Source organism: Lampetra planeri, chromosome 60, assembly GCF_965212315.1.
Source record: "Lampetra planeri chromosome 60, kcLamPlan1.2.h2, whole genome shotgun sequence".
In the NCBI taxonomy this organism is placed as follows: domain Eukaryota; kingdom Metazoa; phylum Chordata; class Hyperoartia; order Petromyzontiformes; family Petromyzontidae; genus Lampetra; species Lampetra planeri.
This window is the reverse complement of record NC_136166.1, coordinates 3,919,535-3,940,070: the sequence shown is the minus strand read 5'-3', so window position 1 is coordinate 3,940,070 and position 20,536 is coordinate 3,919,535. Positions and strand designations below refer to the sequence as shown.

The 20,536-nt window shown below is 43.8% G+C and overlaps 1 protein-coding gene across 4 annotated transcripts in view; it reads left to right on the top strand.

The window, feature by feature from the left end:
- LOC144736278 (phosphorylase b kinase regulatory subunit alpha, liver isoform-like) overlaps nt 1-20,536 on the top strand; it is a 70,935-nt gene that overhangs the window by 10,182 nt on the left and 40,217 nt on the right. For all 4 annotated transcript variants that reach the window (XM_078618915.1, XM_078618914.1, XM_078618913.1 and 1 more), the window contains exons 3-15: nt 802-849; nt 1,473-1,641; nt 3,303-3,385; nt 5,375-5,455; nt 6,339-6,437; nt 11,386-11,532; nt 13,914-13,967; nt 15,588-15,710; nt 16,337-16,432; nt 17,363-17,470; nt 18,659-18,737; nt 19,336-19,470; nt 20,072-20,181. In XM_078618915.1, coding sequence (XP_078475041.1) covers nt 802-849; nt 1,473-1,641; nt 3,303-3,385; nt 5,375-5,455; nt 6,339-6,437; nt 11,386-11,532; nt 13,914-13,967; nt 15,588-15,710; nt 16,337-16,432; nt 17,363-17,470; nt 18,659-18,737; nt 19,336-19,470; nt 20,072-20,181 — 1,332 coding nt within the window. The remainder of the gene's footprint in view (nt 1-801; nt 850-1,472; nt 1,642-3,302; nt 3,386-5,374; nt 5,456-6,338; nt 6,438-11,385; nt 11,533-13,913; nt 13,968-15,587; nt 15,711-16,336; nt 16,433-17,362; nt 17,471-18,658; nt 18,738-19,335; nt 19,471-20,071; nt 20,182-20,536) is intronic.

Sequence of the window (20,536 nt, the reverse complement as noted above, 5' to 3'; positions counted from 1 at the left end):
AGTGCAAAAGTTCAGTTGCTAGATAGGCTTGCGAGAGGTGAGAATTCTGCATTCGTTGGAAGGGACCGTGGTATGAATTGAATTGACTGAGAACTATTTATTTACCAGAAATATGTTTTTTGTATGACATTGTAACACACTCCACATGCTCATGCACAACGTAAATGTTCACACATTGCCGCAGGCTTTTAGCCATCCACTCGTTGAGGACGTCAGTCATATGGACACCTTGATGGCGTATCATTAACGTTCAAGTGACCGTGATATACCTAGACAGACCACACCCATTACACCAAACTTGGGCGTTGGTTGGTTCATGAAGATATGGATGAATGGGGAGTACGGTTCGGAGATTCGGTGTTAGGGGCAAGCATCGGGTTGGCAATTTAGTGTTAGGGACGAGCGTTGGCCGTGATTGCCCGGTGCGTGAAGGGTAATGGAGACGGGGCATTTGTATTGAGGTAAAATTTAAAAATAAAGAGTGCACACACATACACACACAAGAAAGGGTGACTCGGCATCCTTGATTACAATAACAAGGGGGGACATTGTGTAGAAATAATTAAAAACGAGGGAGGGGGTGATCATTTCCAACCCAGGAATATAAACCTATTTTTCCCGTAAGGTTGATTATTTGTCGAACACGGTTTCGGCCAACACGGAATTTTCCAGAAACGTAATCGCTGCGTTCCGCGAGGTGTTACTGTACTCAAAGTGGATCCAGTCAACACTTCATGTTTTGTTTGCATAGAGACTGACAGGCACTTACAAGTGTGCATTGTCTGTTTATGTGTTTGGCAGAGTGTGGTGAAGCTTATGCGAGGGCTGCTACAGTGCATGATGAGACAGGTAAGCCTGCAATTGATCTTCTCAATATACATTCTAAGTGGTGTGTCCTTCATTCAACCAGGTGAGAACCAATTGAGATGTATTATTGTTTTGACTACTGGTAGGCTCTGTGAAATTATGAAATAAACATCCAGATGAAGTAGGATTATTTATGCGATAGAATTATATTATTTGAATTTACTGGTTTCTTTGGTTTCGACGTGAATGTGTAATATGAAACTGCGGGCCATATCCGGCTTAGGAGCCATAGGTTCCCCAGCCCATAGCTATAGGATCTAGCAGAAACTAAGGCACGACGGAGAAATATGGTGCCATCAACAGCACAGCCCATGGTGTTACCGCGTTAAACTGACCTTGACACCACACCTATACTTCGAATGTTTTCCCTCTGGACAGCCTTCTCTAAATAGGGCACGTGTGAACCTTGACAGCAACGCTGCACACATTCCAGCTTTTGAGTAAGCTCTAAGGTCAAGATCAAAATGTCATCACGGCCAAAGCCGCTGATACCACCACCTACACCTCGCCAACGCTGTCTACTCTCTTCCACATCCTGCAGCTGCCGCACAGTTGCCACGCGAGTAAACTGAGAACATGGATTTTACTCGCTCTTCATTTGACAGGTGGACAAGGTGGAGAAGTTCAAGGTGACCCAGAGCGCCACGGACTGCCTGCACGCCAAGTACAACACGGCCACGTGCAGCACGGTGGTTGGGGATGACCAGTGGGGTCACCTGCAGGTGGACGCCACCTCCCTCTACCTGCTCATCCTCGCTCAGATGACTGCTTCAGGTCCGGGACGGTGTTGGGTTTACACTGCCATGTGCTATATTTATAAAAACTATTTTTAAACTTTTTATTTTTATTTTACGAGGTAAGGCCCACTGAGCTATGTAGCTCTTTTTGAGAAGAGACCTGGCCACAAATGATAGCTCAACGAAGTGGCTTATCACATGGAAATTTATAGCAGCCAAATGCTCTAAAGCATGTTTATAAATGTGGAGGGAAAATCCGGAGGTCTCGGAGAAAAATGCACATGACCACGGGGAGAACAAGCAAATTCCAAATATCCAGGTGCCAGGGTCAGGATTAAACCCACGACGTGTATACCAAGCGAGGTAGTTAACATCTTGCCACTGTGGCACCCCGATAAGAGTGTTGGACATGCTGTTTCCATGGAAGGGATGTCGCATGGAACCCTTCCTGCTTGTGCGTGTCTGCGTGTGGGGAGAGCTGGCGTAGTGCTTAACGCACCTGTGCTAGGAATCTGGCGAACTAAGCTCGATTCCCTGCCTCGAGGAAACATCATTGGTGAATTCTTTGGTTCTTTTCGGTTAAGTCACGTCTAAAAATAAAATAATAAATTAAAATAAAATAACATATTACGACGTTTCGATTGCAAAAAATTAAAATAAAATAACATATTACGACGTTTCGATTGCAATCGAAACGTCGTAATATGTTATTTTATTTTAATTTATTATTTTATTTTTAGACGTGACTTAACCGAAAAGAACCAAAGAATAATTCCTGCAGTCACGAAAGCTCCTAAATTAAGATCATTGGTGAATATCTGATCTGGTCCTTGGTCACGCCTAGGTCAACTTAGCCTTAAATGAGTACCTTGTGAAGTGCGTGTATACATAAACACTTCTGGTGTGATGTGCCAGCCTTAATAGGTGCTCACAAATAGTACTTTATTTTTCATTGTGTGCATGTGCATGCGCGAGTACTGGGTGTTACAGACAATTGCGATGCCTGATTGCAAAATTATCAGATAGCCATGCAACATCAGGGTGGAGTGATGGCACAGTGGTTCGCGCATCGCTATGAACCCAGGGACCAGAGTTTGATTCCCAGGCACTACTAACATCACTGGTGAGTGATATCTGAACCAGGGCACTCCCTTCACCAACCCGCACTAATGTGCGGGTTGGGGAGGCCTTCATCCAGCAGTGGATTGATAGAGCTGTACATCACGTTGATAGATTGGTATTGCAACCCTGTATTGCTGGTATTGGCCCATTGCCATGTTCAGTTCTTAACCACTTATGTCACCAGTGGTAACTGGAGTCTGAGCTCAGCCTGGTCTTCTGCTAATATCACTTGACCTTGAATTATGTACTTTCTGCTAAGTTGTAAAAACCATGGCAAAAAAATAGAGGCAGTTGGTAATTATGAATTCCATCACCATCACAGGTTGAACATTGCAGCTTGCCTTGGAAGATTGTGTTCGTGTCTTTGGCTTCAAACCTCTTTAAAGTATAATGAAGCAAATATAAATCAGGAAAAAAACAACTGCTTAAACTTTTTCACTTTTCTGGCTATGTATTCAATAGCTAAAGCCTATGAAATATGCTCATCAAATACCTCCCCACTTTGAGATTTTTGAATGATTAATACTGCAGTCTAAATTCTCATAATTCTCCGTTTGTTGTGTTCGTGCTTTGCAGGACTGAGAATTATTTTCACACTGGATGAAGTGGCCTTCATACAGAACCTGGTGTTTTACATTGAGGCAGCATACAAAGTGGCGGTGAGTGTCTTATGCAGTCATCTTTTAAAAGCTTAAGATTAAATGCAACAATATACATCAGTTCCTTGAGCAGCTGAGTCGACTCGATTTTGGCCTCTTTTCTCGCAGAACTTGAATTCATGAACAAGTCAAGTTGGTTAAAAAAAAAAATTAACCCGTAAAAACAAAGTTTTTGACTATAAATCCTTTATATGCGTGGCGGCTAGAGTCCTCTCGTCCTCTGGCTTGAGATGGCTGCCACCTATGGGTCAGATGATTGCCTGGCACCATTAAGCAATTGGTAATTAAATATAAAAAAAAAGTCCTAAAAAGTGTAACATTTTGGAAACAAATTTTCACGAAAATTAATTGTCACGCACAACGAGTCTGTGTGGAAAATGTCAGCTCGATTGGATCACGGGAAGTGGGTTAAAAAACGACCGAAAGATTTGCACGGTCGTAAGCGCGCAAGAAAGCAAGTGAACTTAATATAAAGGATTTAAGAAGTGGCATTTCCATTTTTTTTCCAAATGTATCCTAGTCATCACGTGAGTTAGGAAAGTCAGTACCGAGGATGTCTAATTATATACGTTCTGTATGTCCATTACATATTCTGACATAGGGAATTCATGCCAACCCAATAAACAAAATCGTCCCTGAGAATTTGGGCTCCAGCCCAAATTGGAAGCCAACTCGATATGTCTAAAACACATGGATACAGCAGAAAGTACAAGGTTGGAGGCTGAGGGCAAGTGCAGGAAAATTAATTGTTGTACAGAAATCTCTCCGTTTAACGCGGTAGATGCGTTCCTGAAAAGTGCCGCATTAAGCGAAGAATGACTGTTCTCAATCCCATTTGTGAGATGAAATGGGCATGTAGTCATCACATGGCAGGCCAATTAACTGAGATGAGGGTACGCTGCATATACTGTATCATTCCGTGTGCTGTATCACCTTACTGCTCAACCACACAGCACAGGAAAGTAGTTCGACGTCGACCGCTCAGAAACTGCTTTTTAATTGGCGTGTTCCACCTTGTGCGAAAAGTGTTCCCAAATAGAAGAACCATATTGTTGCAAAAATGTGTTGTGTTAACACACGTTAAGCGAGGACTTACCATACTGCACTTCTATGCCACTGTGTCTCTGCTCCTTGCCTTCAATATTCACATGGACCAGCGGTGGTGAAGCATGGTAAAAAAAAACTGCTATTCATGCGGCGTTTAGAACGTCCCCCATCAAATGGGCTGTACTTGTGCATTTCATAGTGTTCGTTGAAGGATTTTAGGAATTTCTTCACGTGACCATGAACAGTCAATCAGGATTGCTGTCTGGCAACATATGACAGATGTATTCTAAACCTCAAACTTAAAACCGCAAGCTTCAAGAATTTGAAAGGGAACCATAAGAGCAGCGTCACACAGTAGGAAGACATGCTTCTAAAAATGAATGTCCTAATTTATTGATTACTTTAAGGGTGATGCTGAATGTACAAATCAAGTACTAGTGTCTACTGTAATGGCTGTTATGATTATAAAATGAATACTTCTTAATCTCTTTTTTTACCATATTGCTCCTGTAAGGTCATTGGTTCAGATCTCCTTCTTGGTTCTTTCAGTAAAGTCACGTAGAAGGGAAATAATAAAATAATAAAAATGAAACAATACAATAAAATTCTCACGACGTTTCGGCCACAACACACAGCGCTCCATTTGAGCACTGTCTTTCCGACAGCTCTGTTTCTTCACCTGAGGACGGCTGCTTGTGTTGTGGCCGAAACGTCGTGAGAATTTTAGTTTGATTATGTTTTATTATTATTTTATTATTTCCCTTCTACGTGACTTTACCGAAAGAACCAAGAAGATGAATCCCTGCAGTCACGAAAGCTTTAAATCGAAATTTGGTTCAGATCTATTCTACACTTTATACTTCATGTGGTGCTCCGTGGCTTTGCAAGAAGAGGAATTCTCAGTGGTGTTGATGCACTAATGCTGCACTTCTCCTTCTTAAGGATTATGGGATGTGGGAGAGAGGTGACAAGACCAACCAAGGCATCCCTGAGCTCAATGCCAGCTCCATTGGCACTGCCAAGGTTTGTGCAACAAAGCGTTCAACTACAGTAAAACCTTGGATTGCGAGTAACTTGGTCTGCGAGTGTTTTTCAAGACGAGCAAAAATTTTAAGTAAATTTTAATTTGATAAACGAGCGAGGTCTTGCAATACGAGTAGTACGTATACGCTTTATTTGCCGAGCGTCACGTGATCACAACTGATATACGAGTGCTTTGATCTTCGAGTGCTTTGGATTACAAACACGTTTCCGGAACGAATTATGCTCGCAATCCAAGGTTTTACTGTACTTGGTTTTAACTTTCTGTAGCCTGACACTGTTTTGTTGACTTGCGCAAATATTTCACAGGGGCACTGGATGTGACATGGTCGAGCAGTAGTGCGTTTGTCGATTTTCGCAGAGGTTTGTGATTGAAGCCCAGTAGTTCCCCCCTCCCTCCCTGGTTAATGCTACAGGTGTATTAACAATATTTACTATGTGCCAAATGCTTTACAGTGGATGTGGAAATAGCCCATGACCTTGTTGGTTAAAGGCCATTTGTGCCGGCGTCATGGTCCAAATGGGGCATTTTGTTAAACTGCATAGCAGCGTCGCCCCTGCGAGCAGACTTCACCCATCTGTGAAACATAGTGACTTCACCGTAGCTATTGTGTATAAGGCACAAATACTAAATGCACTATATTGTTCTTTAAGATTCATGACCATGACGATGCAAACAAATGTTTTACTAAATATAAGCATTGTTAATGGATGCTTTCAGTCAGTGACACCATATTGCATGGGCAAAGACACAAGCCACACTTTTTTTTCTCCGTCGTCTCATCAGTGTTGCACTCCAGTCTCGTGGATTAAACGTCACCTTAGTGTTTCGAAGCAGCCCAACTCTGCCCTCTTTCTCTCGCAGGCTGCGCTGGAGGCCATCGACGAGTTGGATCTGTTTGGAGCACATGGGGGCCCCAAGTCCATCATCCATGTGCTTCCTGACGAAGTCCAGCACTGCCAGGTAAAGGCCCTAAACAATCGGAATGATTTTCCTTTGCATCTGTCAACGCTTTCGTGTCCAGAACTTGTGGTAAAGCGCTAGCTAGACGGCTGTGTGAGAAAGCTGATGAGTGACCTTTTGATCAGTTTGCTTCTGTGTCTCCACACGTTTTGAACGTTGTCCCATATTTTATAAGGAGTGCTCTTTGGCCAATAGCTGCTAATCATTGAGAAATGCTTTTTGTGATTAGTTTATTGCCTTTTGTAAAGCGCTAGCTAGACGGCTGCGTGAGAAAGCTGATGAGCGAGTGACTTTTTGATCAGTTTGCTTCTGTGTCTCCACACGTTTTGAACGTTGTCCCATATTTTATAATGAGTGCTCTTTGGCCAATAGTTGCTAATCATTGAGAACTGCTTTTTGTGTTTAGTTTGTTGCCTGTATCCTTCACCTCCGATTAACATGGTTGGTTACGTACGGTGCAAAAGAAGTTCAACATACATATATGATCCATCGGCATTTGCTTCATGAGCCTGACTGCTGATGGGACAGCCTATTTGGATATCAAATAGTGGAGGCACAAAACGGGGTTCTGGCTTCGCTTTTGATGAATGGAATAACTGCTAAATTATTTTACTCAGAGTTCAGTTATATTACTACTACTGCAGCTGCTTGGTAATTTTTTACAACCTTAGCATTAAGCTAAGCACATTATCAGCTTTTTTAAATATTGCATGAATGTAAATGAATAGATGTGTTGTCATATATCTATTAATCAATTTATTTTAATGATGAAGCTCACATTTTACATGTGTCACATTGCATGTGTAAGAGTCAATGATTTTGTATTCATATACCTTGTGATCTCTAAAACCACTGGAGGTTGCTATATTTTCCTCTGTGTAAATAAACAATGATATCTAAATGTTCCCCTAATCGTGACCCTGAATGGGAAGGAGCTGAGCGATTCCGAACATTGTTCATGTGCAGCTCTTTTTTAATCCACTGGTGGATGAGGGCCTCCCCATACCATGTCGGTTACGGGGGTTATATCACTATACTTCGCCACGATGGTCAGTGTGGGTTGGTGAAAGCGTATAAGCACAGCACAACAATTAATTGGCTGCATTGTCCTCTCCTGCCTCTCTCCGAGCCTGCAGCAGCTATATGCCTCTGACAGGAGTTTTACAACTCCTTGAGGCTTCTATTGATAAATTAAAGTTTATTATTGTTTACAATTCTGAGTAGGTATTCGATGAATTGTACAGATTCAGTCAGGGTCGTGATTAAATTCAGGAATTGATATTTTTTGTCACTTTTTTTCTTTCTCATTTGTATTCGTTTTAGCATCTCGTTTGTACAGTTTGGTTCACTTTTTACCAGTATGTAGTTTTCACGTATCTTATGCATTTGATTTACAAAAGTCATAAATAATGTATTCTTTTATGGACAGGACAATTTTATCCTTGTATTGTGAGCGTAAGAATCTATTTTAATTAGCAAATATGCCTAGCCATTAGGCATATAGAGCACAAGACATGCATAGAAGCAGGTGACCTTATACAGCTTGACAGGGATATATGAGAACCGAAAATATGAGAGCGGTTGAAGTTCGCTTTTGAGAAGACAAAAATAATATGGAATTCGAAGGCCTAAGGAGATGCCACCTGTATATGATAGGAGGAACAGAGGGAGGCCGTGTTTGACTTGGAAGGATGCAATGGAATGAGATGTGAGGGCAGCGGACGCCACGGGATGAGAGGCGCCGAATAGGAGTACGTGCAGAGGAGAGATCTGAGCAGCCGATCCGATGCAGTTGTGGGACTTCTGGCTTAGACGGAGGAGAAGTTGAAGTGCGCTGCCAATGTGGTTGTCTATTAGGCAGGGTACTTGACGATGCTCCTGGGCCTCGAGGCATTCGTCTGGGTCACGTCAATACCACCACCAGGAATAACTTGCGCCAAAAATAAACGTCGACCGGAGGAGGGTGGCTTCTTAGAAAAGTGTGGCACGTTACTAAATGTAACGTCACTCGGCAAGCGTGCGGTCAGGAGATACGAGTACAGTGAATTCATCTCTGTCTCAGGCTTGTCCGATTTGAATTAGTTGTGATGTTGGACAAGCGACAGATTGTTTTCTCCTGAAACCCTGTGCTTGGTGTCACCGTTCTTTTATAAAATCGCCTTGCAAAGTTCCTTGAAAACTGGGGTTTTGTGAATTGCTGTACCAGCTATAGGTCCTATTGGTATATCAAATTGAGAAGGGCCATTTCCGGATATATGACACCTATTTCTATTTTTTCCCATTTTTATTTTCAAGGCAGTGTCATTGACGAATATGCTGAGTTTTCCTTCGCTATCATGCGTTAAGGTTGCGTTTTTCAATGTTTTATATTTAGTTCTTTTTGGCATGTAGAACATGCAAAGTCAAGGTGTCCCCCATGCTTGAACAAGTGGTTTGGAAGTGTAGAACCTTTTCAGTCTTGAGTGAATTTTGTAATGGTCTTGTTTATTTAATAGGGATGAGAACTTCCCATCATCATGAGACTTTCATTTGTAAAGTCTCAATTTATGAGGATCAACATTCAGTAGTTGTTTTTCCAATGCTTTCTACTCCTTCGGCCACCAGAAATGCACTTGTCGCGCTTAGCCACCCGGGCATGCTAGGTTTAATACAAAATTACAAAAATGTTCAAAACATTTAAAATAATAACATTTAAAAAAATAGTGCGCAATTATGAAAAAATAAGAATAGGTTTTATTCTTTCTGGAAATGAAACGTGTTAAAATGTTCAAACACCAAATAGAAACCTTTTTGCAAGTGATCATGTCGACAGTAACCACACGTACTTGTGGTGAACATGCAAACAAACGTGCTCTGATAATAGATGCATTATCTTTTAAACTGATTGATCTACACTGGAGACAACCTTCTTTAGGATGTAGCCTCACCAGTGTCAGACCAGAGAATGGCAAAAGGCTAGCAGTACAACGACAATGCACTATCAGAGCATTTATAGCTTGGGGTGAGCAGCTACAAAATGGGACCTTTATGGCAGTATTTTTTTTTTGTGCGCAATTGTTAACAGCTACTCGGCACGGGAATGGGGGAGAATAGCACTCGCAAAGCCAGTGGAGAAATTACATAACCCTACCCCCGCGTTTGCATGGCTAGTTCACCACATGCCGGACCTTGGCCCATGCCAATTTGGTGCCAGACTGCGCTCAGCTGTGTCCGCAGAAACCACGTGGCCTTATTCCTTTCTGTGCCTCTGTCCCTCCGCCTAGGGGGACCCAGTGTTGTATCACGTGAGGTTACACAATGGTGAACCAACCTCCAACTAGCCAGGAATGTTTGGTAAGGTGGTGTGGTGGAAGGAGGGAATGGATGTTAAAAAAACAACAACTTTGTGTTGGACGCATGGGAATGTGAGCTTAGGTAAATATTTTATATGTAGAAATCGTTACATACGTTTTTAAGCTACTGGTAAACTCTGCTTCTTTTCTTCTTTATGTTTTTGCTATAATCTTGACTTGTCATTCCTAAAAACACCTGGTTTGGGTGGAGAGAAGCTTTTTTTATGTCTTTGTGCTCATTATCACTCACTCATGAGATGTTTTTTTTCCACATGAGCATGCGAATGGTCTCATTTTTAATAAAATTGTTGCCTTACCTCCTTAGCGCCAATGAGCAAGAGACTCCAAACTCTAGCCTTGATGGCAGCATTTATTTTGAAGTGCCCTTGTGACCTTAGGTCGCATGTCAGAACTGACACTATTCTGTAGAATCTTATGTACAGCAGTTATCAGGAGCAGGGGCATCTTACTTAATATTTATTTTTACTTTTGGCCCAGTTTTATCCCCGATGTGCTAACAGCGTCATGGCATGAGAATAACTTATTCGGAACTCTCGCAGATCAGTGAATCTGCTCCGTGCTAGATAACAATCTGCTGAGGAAGATTTAATGGAATAGATTACCTCATATCCACGCCAGGGCCAGATTCCCCCCACTTTTGCCCTGCTACAAGGACAAATGATGGTCACATTATGGTTGACTCGATGTTTTATATTCAGTGCAGACATCGGTTGCCGGACTGAGACCATCAGCTTGCCACACTTGATGAAGGACCCACGTTAATCACGGGCAGCTGCCTGGTTTGAATCCCAGGACCTGAGTGGTGCCAGATCAGCGCTGCAACCTCTGAGTCACTGTGCCACCTCTGAGGAATGGGAATCCTAATATTTTACAACTGCAGGCCTCTTCCTGCCCATTGATTGGACACTGGTGTGTGTTCACTTACAAATTGATCAAACGTCAATTTGTTAGTGAACACATACCGTACCTCCGATTAGCACGGTTGGCTGTGTATGGTGAGAAAGAAGTTCAACATACGTGCATACATGCAAACAAACCTCGTATATACGAAATATTATCTCTGTTCTGAAAAACGTACCTCAATAAATAAACCGTGTATAGCTTAAACACAAGTTTGGTAAAGCAGCATTTGTCAAGGTATGACTGTACATCAAATATCTGGGGGTATCAATCTCGAGATACCCAATTAATTCACTGACTGCCAATCTACTCTGCCACATTTATAGGCTACTTGATTATCTCAGCATCTCAAAGCACCTTGCATCACAGCTCATCTCAACCATTCCATTGCCCTACGGCAGCCTATCCTAGGGGATACCCAGTGGCAACCTCCCCTGTGAGTCACAAGGTTTATGCAGCATTGGCCTGCTTGTTTGAATACTGTATTCTCTGGATTATAAGACGCACTTCTTTACTCAGTATTTTAAAGCAAAAGTCGGGGGTGTGTCTTATATGGGAAAATTGTGTGTGTGTGTGTGACCAATTTGTATCTGGCCACACACACACACAATTATGTCAGTGTATGATGCAATTTTTCCCCTTCGCTGGCTCAATGATCCGTGTGTTTTGTTGCGGGCGGTGTTGTGACGGAGCAGTCGATCCTGCACTCCATGCTGCCACGGGCATCCACGTCCAAAGAAATCGATGCGGGGCTGCTTTCCATCATCTCCTACCCCGCGTTCGCCGTCGAGGACATAGACCTTGTGATGATCACCAAGGATGAGATCACCTCCAAGTTGCAGGTGTGTACGCCTGGGTGAGAGTGCCGAATATCCGGACAGGTTCTGGGCCTCCCATAGGTTGACTGGGTCTTAAATAAGTACCTGGTGCAGTGGGTACAACACCAACACGAGGGATAGAAAGGTGGCCGGGCACGGTTCTCACTCGGAGCACTTGCTCCAGGGGTGGGGAACCTCTCCTTATTGAGGACCGAATGTCTTTAAAATGCCTTTGGTGGGCGACATTTATAACAGACACCTCACTTAGCTGTGTTACTGCACCTCAGATTAGCACGGTTGGCTACGTAAGGTGCAAAAGAAGTTCAACTTGATACTGCAAGAGGCCAGCTGAAGCTCTACGTCTCAAGTTGGAAGCTCTACGTCTTACGAGGCAAACAAGTGGTCGCGAACCCAAGTGAGGCCCGACCCTTCGTAGCAGTAACTCCTCTGTATAGAGTAGTTAGCTGGGTGGTCACCACCCTAGGCTGTATCTGGTGAAGGGGCAGTTATCCTTTTGTGTTGCGTGTTACAAATAAAAGTGTTGCCTCTAAAAAGGAACAACGTCTGCAACTCAGTTGGACTCACTACACCTGTATAATTGAATGATAATAACAATACAGGGTGATCCATTTATAGACAACCCAATGATTTATGATGATCCTCATCTTGCGCTTCATTGAATGATGAGGGAAACGTCAGACTGGCTACTTCCTTCTCCCACACCTCCGAGAAGCGCGGTTGGCGACGTACGGTGGTAAAGAAGTTCAACATACATACGTGCAAAAAATCTAAACCTATTGATGCTATTTTGGAGCGTTGAAATGAAATACTGTTTTCTCCATAATTTATCACTATTATATTTCGGGTGGTATCCATAACAACAAACTAAAATTATTCATGCACCTATAATGTAACAAATAACTCTGAGCACAGAATTACTTACGAAGACTGCGAAGGGGAAGGAGAGAAAGGAAGCACCCACTCGCTCACCAACCCAACCGCTCACCCACTCACTCGCACATCCACCTACCCACTCACAAAGATCCCCCGTATAGCCTTAACAGACTGTAGGGGCAAGTGCTGTTCGCGAGCACCTCTGAAGGCTGGCACAGCGCGTGAGTTGGTGGCTCGCCAGCACCAAGCCTGATGGTCTTTGTCTCCCTCATGGGGTTGTTTTTCACAACCCACCAGGCACTCATTGGAGGCTGAGTCGACCTCACACAGCCACGCGCCATCTCGCCCAACAACAACAATAACAACAACCGCCTTTCGCCACTAAGTGGTGGTGATGTCACCATGGCGGTTGTGCCATGCTAGGTACACTTTGAGGCCAAGTGAAGTTTCGAAGGGTGACTTGGAAGAGCTCACGGCACAGACACAGGTGGTATGTGTTGATTGATTGAGATGACGGCAGATGCACCACCTGTGCTCTCCACTGTGCCAACTTGCTACGTTTCACCCTATCGGTGCTCTGCTTGTGGTTGTGAGCGTTGCTCCTCCACCCCACTTGCTCAAACACTCACTTACCCACCCACCCACTCACCGACCCACTCACCCATTCAGAGAAAGGTAATTATAGTAGAGTTTAAGGCTCGCTTGAATACTAATGTTTTGAGGAGATACTTGCAAGCAGAGAGAGAAGGAATCAAGCAGAGAGTTGGGGTGTTTTCGCTAACAGTTTACAGTAGAACCCCTCTTAACAAGCACCCCTGTTAACGACTAATCGCTTAACGCCAGGCCTCCATAGAGCCCAATGTGTTCGCTTACCGACCATTCCCCTGTTAACGACATGCTGTTGTTGGTACAGTAAATATTAATTAATGCATTGATTAACCATGTTTATTTTAATAGTATGCGTTTATAATGTTGTTGGCATATTTATGTATTCATATCTATTGCTTAAATTTTTTACAGTACGTTTTTGGGGTAAAAAAAACTTTCAATGCTATGGGAACGAATTAAACTAACATGTATTTACTATATTTGCTTAATGACCAAATCACTTAAAGACTGGTTTTCAGGTAGCCAATTACCATTGTTAAGAGGGGTTCTACTGCATTGTAATCGAATCATAATTTAATAATTGAATCATTTCTGTGAAATAACATTGACCCTGGTCTCTAATGCAGTGTTTCTTAACCTGGGGTGCACACCCCCTGGGGGTGCAAGATGTCCTTTCTGGGGTTGCCAAACATGCCAGATTTATTTTAGAAGGTAAATCATCGAAATACAAATTAAGCATGGGAACGCAAGTACAATGACTTTGTTTTATCAAACCTATATGTATTAACATTTTTTTTTCACGATTGACACCCAAAGGGGTGCAAGGCTGCAGTAAAGGTTAAGAACCACTGGTGTAAATTAATGGTTGGTGCCGCCCCTCTTCTCTCCGTTACTCCCTTCAGGGCCGCTATGGTTGTTGTCGCTTCCTCAGAGACGGACACAAAACCCCGCGAGAGGTGAGCTCACAAAATATACGTCTCTGGCTTGGACGTGACTGCGGGTGATAATTGTGCCTATTGGTAAACTAGTGGGAAGTACCCAGCATTTTCCGGGCGAAAAAGACACACACATCGACTTACACACACACACACACAGACATCGACCCACACACCCAAACACATCGACCCACACACCCAAACACATCGACTTGCACACACACACACACGGACTCAAACACGCACAGTGACTTACACACACACATTGACTTACACACATTGACTTGCACACACACACATTGACTTACACACACACACATTGACTTACACACACACACATGGACTTACACACACACATGGACTTACACACACACACACACATGGACTTACACACACACATATGGACTTACACACACACACATGGACTTACACACACACATGGACTTACACACACACATGGACTCAGACACACACACATCAGACTCACACATCGACTTACACACACACATACATGGACTCACACACACACATACATGGACTCACACACACATGGACAAAAAAACGCACACATCGACTTACACATGCACAAATCCACTTTCACATGCACGTCGACTTACACACACACTTATGGACTTACACACACAAACAAATGGACTTACACACACACATGGAGCCACGCACACACAGCAACTCACACACACACATCAACTCACACACACATAGCGGCTAACACACACATCGACTTCCGCACACACACATCATCCTACAGACACATCGAATCACACACACAACTCGCACACGCATCGACTCACACACACACACACATCGACTTGGACACACACATCGACTTAGACACACACACATCGAACCCCACGGTTTGCGAGCCAAATCTTTCGCAAGTTTATGTCGACAGACAGATGGACAGACAGACAGACAAAAAATGCCTTTTATAGGTAAGACGATGAGGCACGAATGATAAATGTTGAATCACGAATGGAAATTGAATGATAAATACAGAGTGATAATGACTTTTAAGGTGTGATTGCTGAATACCGTTTGTTTGATAATGTCCCAATCTGGAATGATGGTTACCAAGTACATGTACTTGCAATGTTTTTTCGATTTTATGACCAATAATAAAAATCTAGACACACAACTTCGGGTCGAGACACGAAATTTGCATGATCTGAAAAGAAAAATACTTTGTTATTCTACTAAAATATGATGTCACTTGAAGTGACATCGCCCGTCACGTTTGCTTTCCTCAATAAGTGGTCACATGGCATTTTGTGATGCCATTTAAGAAGATGTGTTAAATGTTAACATAATCCAGAAGTATAAAATTGTCCTTAAAAATCCCAAACTCCAAATGTTTTAAATGTGGAACCCACTTCTAATGTGTACATGTGCAGCTCTTGGGAAATCTACTGCTGGATGATCGAGTCCCCACACCATGTGGGCCATGTGGGTTATTTGATTATACTTCACCACGCTGGTCAGTGTGCATTGGTAAAGGTGGGTGGGTAGAAGAATAGAAGCACTACAACAATTGAATTTTGTTGCACTGATGTCTGCCGCCAAGCTGAATTGATGAATGTTAAATGCCACGTTGCTTGGTGTGGCGGATGGCTTGTCCACTAGGACCCAAGCCGTCTGTACTACGAGCCTGCCGAGCTCAAGCTGTTTGAGAACATCGAGTGCGAGTGGCCAGTGTTCTGGACATACTTCATCATCGACGGCGTCTTCATGAACAACCACGAGCAGGTAAAATGACGACGATGACCTCCTCGGCTGCTGCCTCAATATGTTACAAGCCAGTCGGACACACAGAATTCTTCAGTGGTTACCAGACCCTAGACATATAAATATTCACAGCTCTTTGTTGGTCGTGGGGGTTGTTTGACCATACATTATGGACTGTTTGTTTGTTTTCCCCATGGGTTTTCTCTGGTTTTTCCCAAAGTAAAGAAAGAATATTTTTGTTATATAACTGGTATTGGCAAAACATCCCAATACAACAAAAATTACTTGCAAATTATTCATTTGGGATTACACATACTAACATCCCCGCCTCCTGTGAAAACCTGGCAGGACCCTCCTAAAAAAAGTGTATTGAGACTCGGTGAGGCTTTTATGGGTAAATAAGTGTCGTAATAAAAAAAAAATACATCACCACGCTGATCAGTGTGGATTGGTGAAGATGGGGAACCAGGACCGGTTCAGTTATGACCCGTCTCTGGGATTACCTCTGGTAGGAATCGAACTCTGGTGGCGGGGTTCACTGCGCCGTGTGTTGCCACCACTCCACCCCGCTGCCTATGGTTACAAAGAGAGATTGAATAATTATACAGGCATTTTGAGCCGTACTAATGCAAGTGTCGTGCTTATAGGTTGAGGAGTATCGAGAAGCCTTGGAGGCCATCCTCGTCCGAGGGAAGAACGGGCTGCGGTATCTGCCGGAGCTGTACTGCGTACCCCCTGACAAGGTGGTGCACGAAGCTCAACACTAAAACACCAACAGTCGCGTCCGAGGGTGACTCAGAGCTGCCGAGTGCTGCGCCAGCATTTCTGACCACCCTGGGTTCGAATCCGGGCAGCCGCCTGTGTTTAAACCCTGTTCCCAAGTGTAGCTCATGAACGCTTTCCGACTCAGGCTGGTTGCCAAATCAGAAATCCAGTACCACTTAAGATAGCAAAACGTGAGTCGTACTGATTTATTTATACGGCCAATAAGAGTTAACTCATCGCTTCACATGGTAATCACATAGGTCACTGTTGTTGGCCACATGTATAAATTGGAGTGAGTGAAGTAATGCCACCTCATGCAGTACTGACAAGTTAAATATCTGGTCTGGGCTCATGGGACTGTAAGGTTGAAAACTTTAATGAATTAGATCTGGCTGTCTGTCTGTAGCGGGTGGCACGGTAACTCTCGTAAATATAATCCAATGAGTTACATTTCATATAAACCTGTACTATTAGGAACTAAATCAAGAAAGAAAAAAAACTCCCCAAAAGTTAAGAGTAATACTCACATTTTATTGAGCGTCATATATGCTAATATCCCATAACGCTGTACATTAATTATATATATGGACAAAATCCCATATACAGCCACTACCAAGCAAATGAAACCTTTACTTACCAACCAAACTCAAAAATGAAGCAACAACTTAAGAAATGGCACCAAAAAGTTGGCGATAAAAACAACCAGCGCTAAAAGGATTCATCCTTGGTGGCCAACGTAATGACAGCATTCCGTGAGGCGTCACCTTTCTACGTCACACATAATGCGCGTGCCTCCCCTCCCCATGCGGATGGGGCGGCCATTCACAGGACGATGAACGTGGGTTTGGTATGGCTCCTTTCATAAAGTCTTGCCATGTGCGTTGTCTTGCCTGCACCGCCGCTGTTAGATGGAGGAGGAGTACCGCAAGCCGCACACGGTGGACCGGGTTTCTGCTGGGAAGCTGCCGCACATGTGGGGGCAGTCTCTGTATATCCTCAGCAGCCTGCTGGCAGAGGTAGCACAACCACAGTGGCACTTGCATGCATGCCCCACTCCACTTGCGTTCAGTGGACATTATTATAGCCCGGCTCTAATCTGACTATATAAGCAATCGCTTTACTCTGTCGTTTATCGGTTCAATTGCTTGACTTAGAGATTAACACGAAATTAGTTGGGTAAGATTTTTGTTGTTAATGCTGCATGGGAGGTGATGAGCGGGGTATGGGGACGATTATTAAATTGTAAACTTTTTTTTACCACGGCTTTTTGTGCTTAGTTTGTTGTCCTTCCTCTGTATCTCCGATTTGCACGGTTGGCTATGTACGGTGCGAAAGAAGTTCAACATACATAAGGATAAGAAGAATAAACGATTTTGCACAAAAGGAAAGAGTGGCACCTGGGGAATTCAACATATGAACATTGTCAAATAATGTCCTCTCCTATAAATTTACCGTAAAAGACCCCATGACAATGTGAGGAAACCACTGTATGGTGAAATTGCCAACAATCTTGTTTTAAACCTTAAGAATTGTCCCTTAATATTCATTACTTATGATTTTTACTGGAGGTACGAAACAAAGTTGGGCATTTTGAGATGATTACTCCTAAAGTGATTGCAGACCAAATATGCTCTGCAAAAAGACCATATGAGCGACATAAGAAATTAGAAATATCAAAGAGCTCAACTGTGTTTGAAACTACTCTATTGTCCATTTAACTTGGCACTGTTCCAAAACTTGAGCGAGAAAACGTCTCCCTTGTTAATTAGAAAATGTCAAATGAGCCGTCGCATCTCTGAAGCAGATTATGTGGTGATGCTGCTGCATTGGCAGTGGTGCACAAGCACAGATGAACAAAAACTCAACGCATTCGTCAATAACAGCCCTAAATGGAAATATACACAGGAATAGGTGACGTTTCAGGCAATGGCCCTTTTTTATTGCACGCAAAGTATAGTAGATTATTTAACCAACAAACATAAGCATCTGCATATCAATATTTAAGAAATTTGCCATTGTCAGCGCTCGTATAACCTCCCATGACCCACACCTTCGGGGAGGCTGTCATCCGGCAGTGGATTGACACAACACTTCACACGTGCAAGAGTCTCCACGAAGTGAGCCCTCTCCTATGGTGTGTACTGAGCGTTGTTGCGACTCGAGTGGCGACGTGGGACATGGTCGGTGCATTTGTCTTTCGGCAGGGATTCCTGGCTCCCGGTGAAATCGACCCTCTTAACAGACGCCTGTCGACTATTCCCAAGCCAGATGTCGTCGTGCAAGGTTCGACCCCCCCCCCCCCCCAACACTCTAAGCGGTGACGGCTCAGTCCAGCGTTATGCCACGGCAGGGATGGGGAACCATTTTCTTGCAGAGGGGAAATACAGAGACAAAGACAAAGATTCCCCCCCCCATATAGACTTCACAGACCGTTGGGGCAAGTACTGTTAACGAGCACCTCAGAGGGCAACCACGCAACAACACATGGTCACTGGCAGAGACACTTGAGTGCAATCCATAAAGTTGTCCTGTGTCGTGTATGCATTCGTATTTGTTTATGAACTGAATTACCTTTGGCGTTTGGCACAAATCACTTTTTCTTCGCCTTTAGTATGGACAAGACTTTTGGGATGCCGTTTATAAATTTATTCATATAAATTATCTGGATAATCTGTCGAGATGTACACGGGGGGGGACATTTTGCCCCCTGGGGTATATTTAAAAAACTTCGACTAGAAAGGATCTCTGGGGTAGTTCTATGATGTCTACTTCCACAGTGTGCTGCTCTGCGAGTGTTCTGATTGGACGACATGTCTTGTGATGCGACGACAAAAAAAGAGCTCAAAGGTCCCGTTTGCTTATTGACCCCTCGCGCGTGCAGTGGCAGTCCTGGCCGAGACGAATGAGATCAAGGAGATCCTGCAGAGCCACGGCTTCATGGTGGAGACCACGGCAGACGTCCACCCGATCCGCGTGCAGCCAGCACGCATCCTTAGCCACATCTATGCCCGTCTGGGTGAGGCACGCATGCCCCCTCGCCACCACCCTACACTTGTGGCACGTTTATTGCCTTGGGCGGCAAGATTGCAACGCAATGGTGACACTCATACCTAACGGCAAGGAAGGCCCTAGGTTCAATTCCCAACTCGGGCGCCTTTCTGCGTGGAGTTTGTAGGTTCGTCCCTTGTTCTGCATGGGTGACTTCTGGGTTTTCCCAGTTTCCTCCCATAGCTCAAAGCAAACATATATGGTAACTTGCATCGGCCAAACATCGCAATGCTAATTACCTGCAAAGTACTTAGTTGGGATTACACATCACAGCAGCATACCCCACAACAAATACATTGTAAAAGAGTCTTGAGACTCAACGATACCTTCTAATGCCACCCCCCCCTGCCCACCCGCTCATATTGGCTGTCATGCCATCTTCTACAGAGTATTTTAATTTCCTTTATTGATTCTCAACCACAAAAGGTTCACGCAAAAAAAGGACACCTGACCCGTGACATGCACGCACTTTAAAACACTAATCTGTTTTGAGTAGCTGGAGACCGTGCGACCACGTGGTGCACCGTGAGTGCGGTGATGACGATGCTGCGAACGTCCTCTCACTGAAGGCCGCAACAAGAAGCTGAAGCTGTCTGGCCGCCCGTACCACCACATTGGCGTCCTGGGAACATCTAAGCTCTACGTCATCCGCAACAACATCTTCGCCTTCACTCCCCAGGTGCCACTCTTTCCTTTTGTGCCAGATTGTTTTTTCTTTTCATCGTTATGTACTGTATGTTGAACTTCTTTCGCACCGCACGTAGCCAACCGTACTAATCGGAGGTACGGAGGAAGTACAACAAACTAAACACAAAAAGCAGTTCTAAAGAAATTCGTTTTAATCTAGATTTAGAAGTGTATAGCTCCAGTGGCTTCCTAATATCGTAAGGAAGAGCATTCCAGACAGCCGCAGAAGCACATCTGAATGTGCGCGATGCAGTGACCGTCTTTGTTCCATGGCGAGCCAAAAGCCGCTGCGAGGATGACCGGAGTTTAATGTATTTGTTTAGATTGTTGAGCCGGTAAAGCCTCAC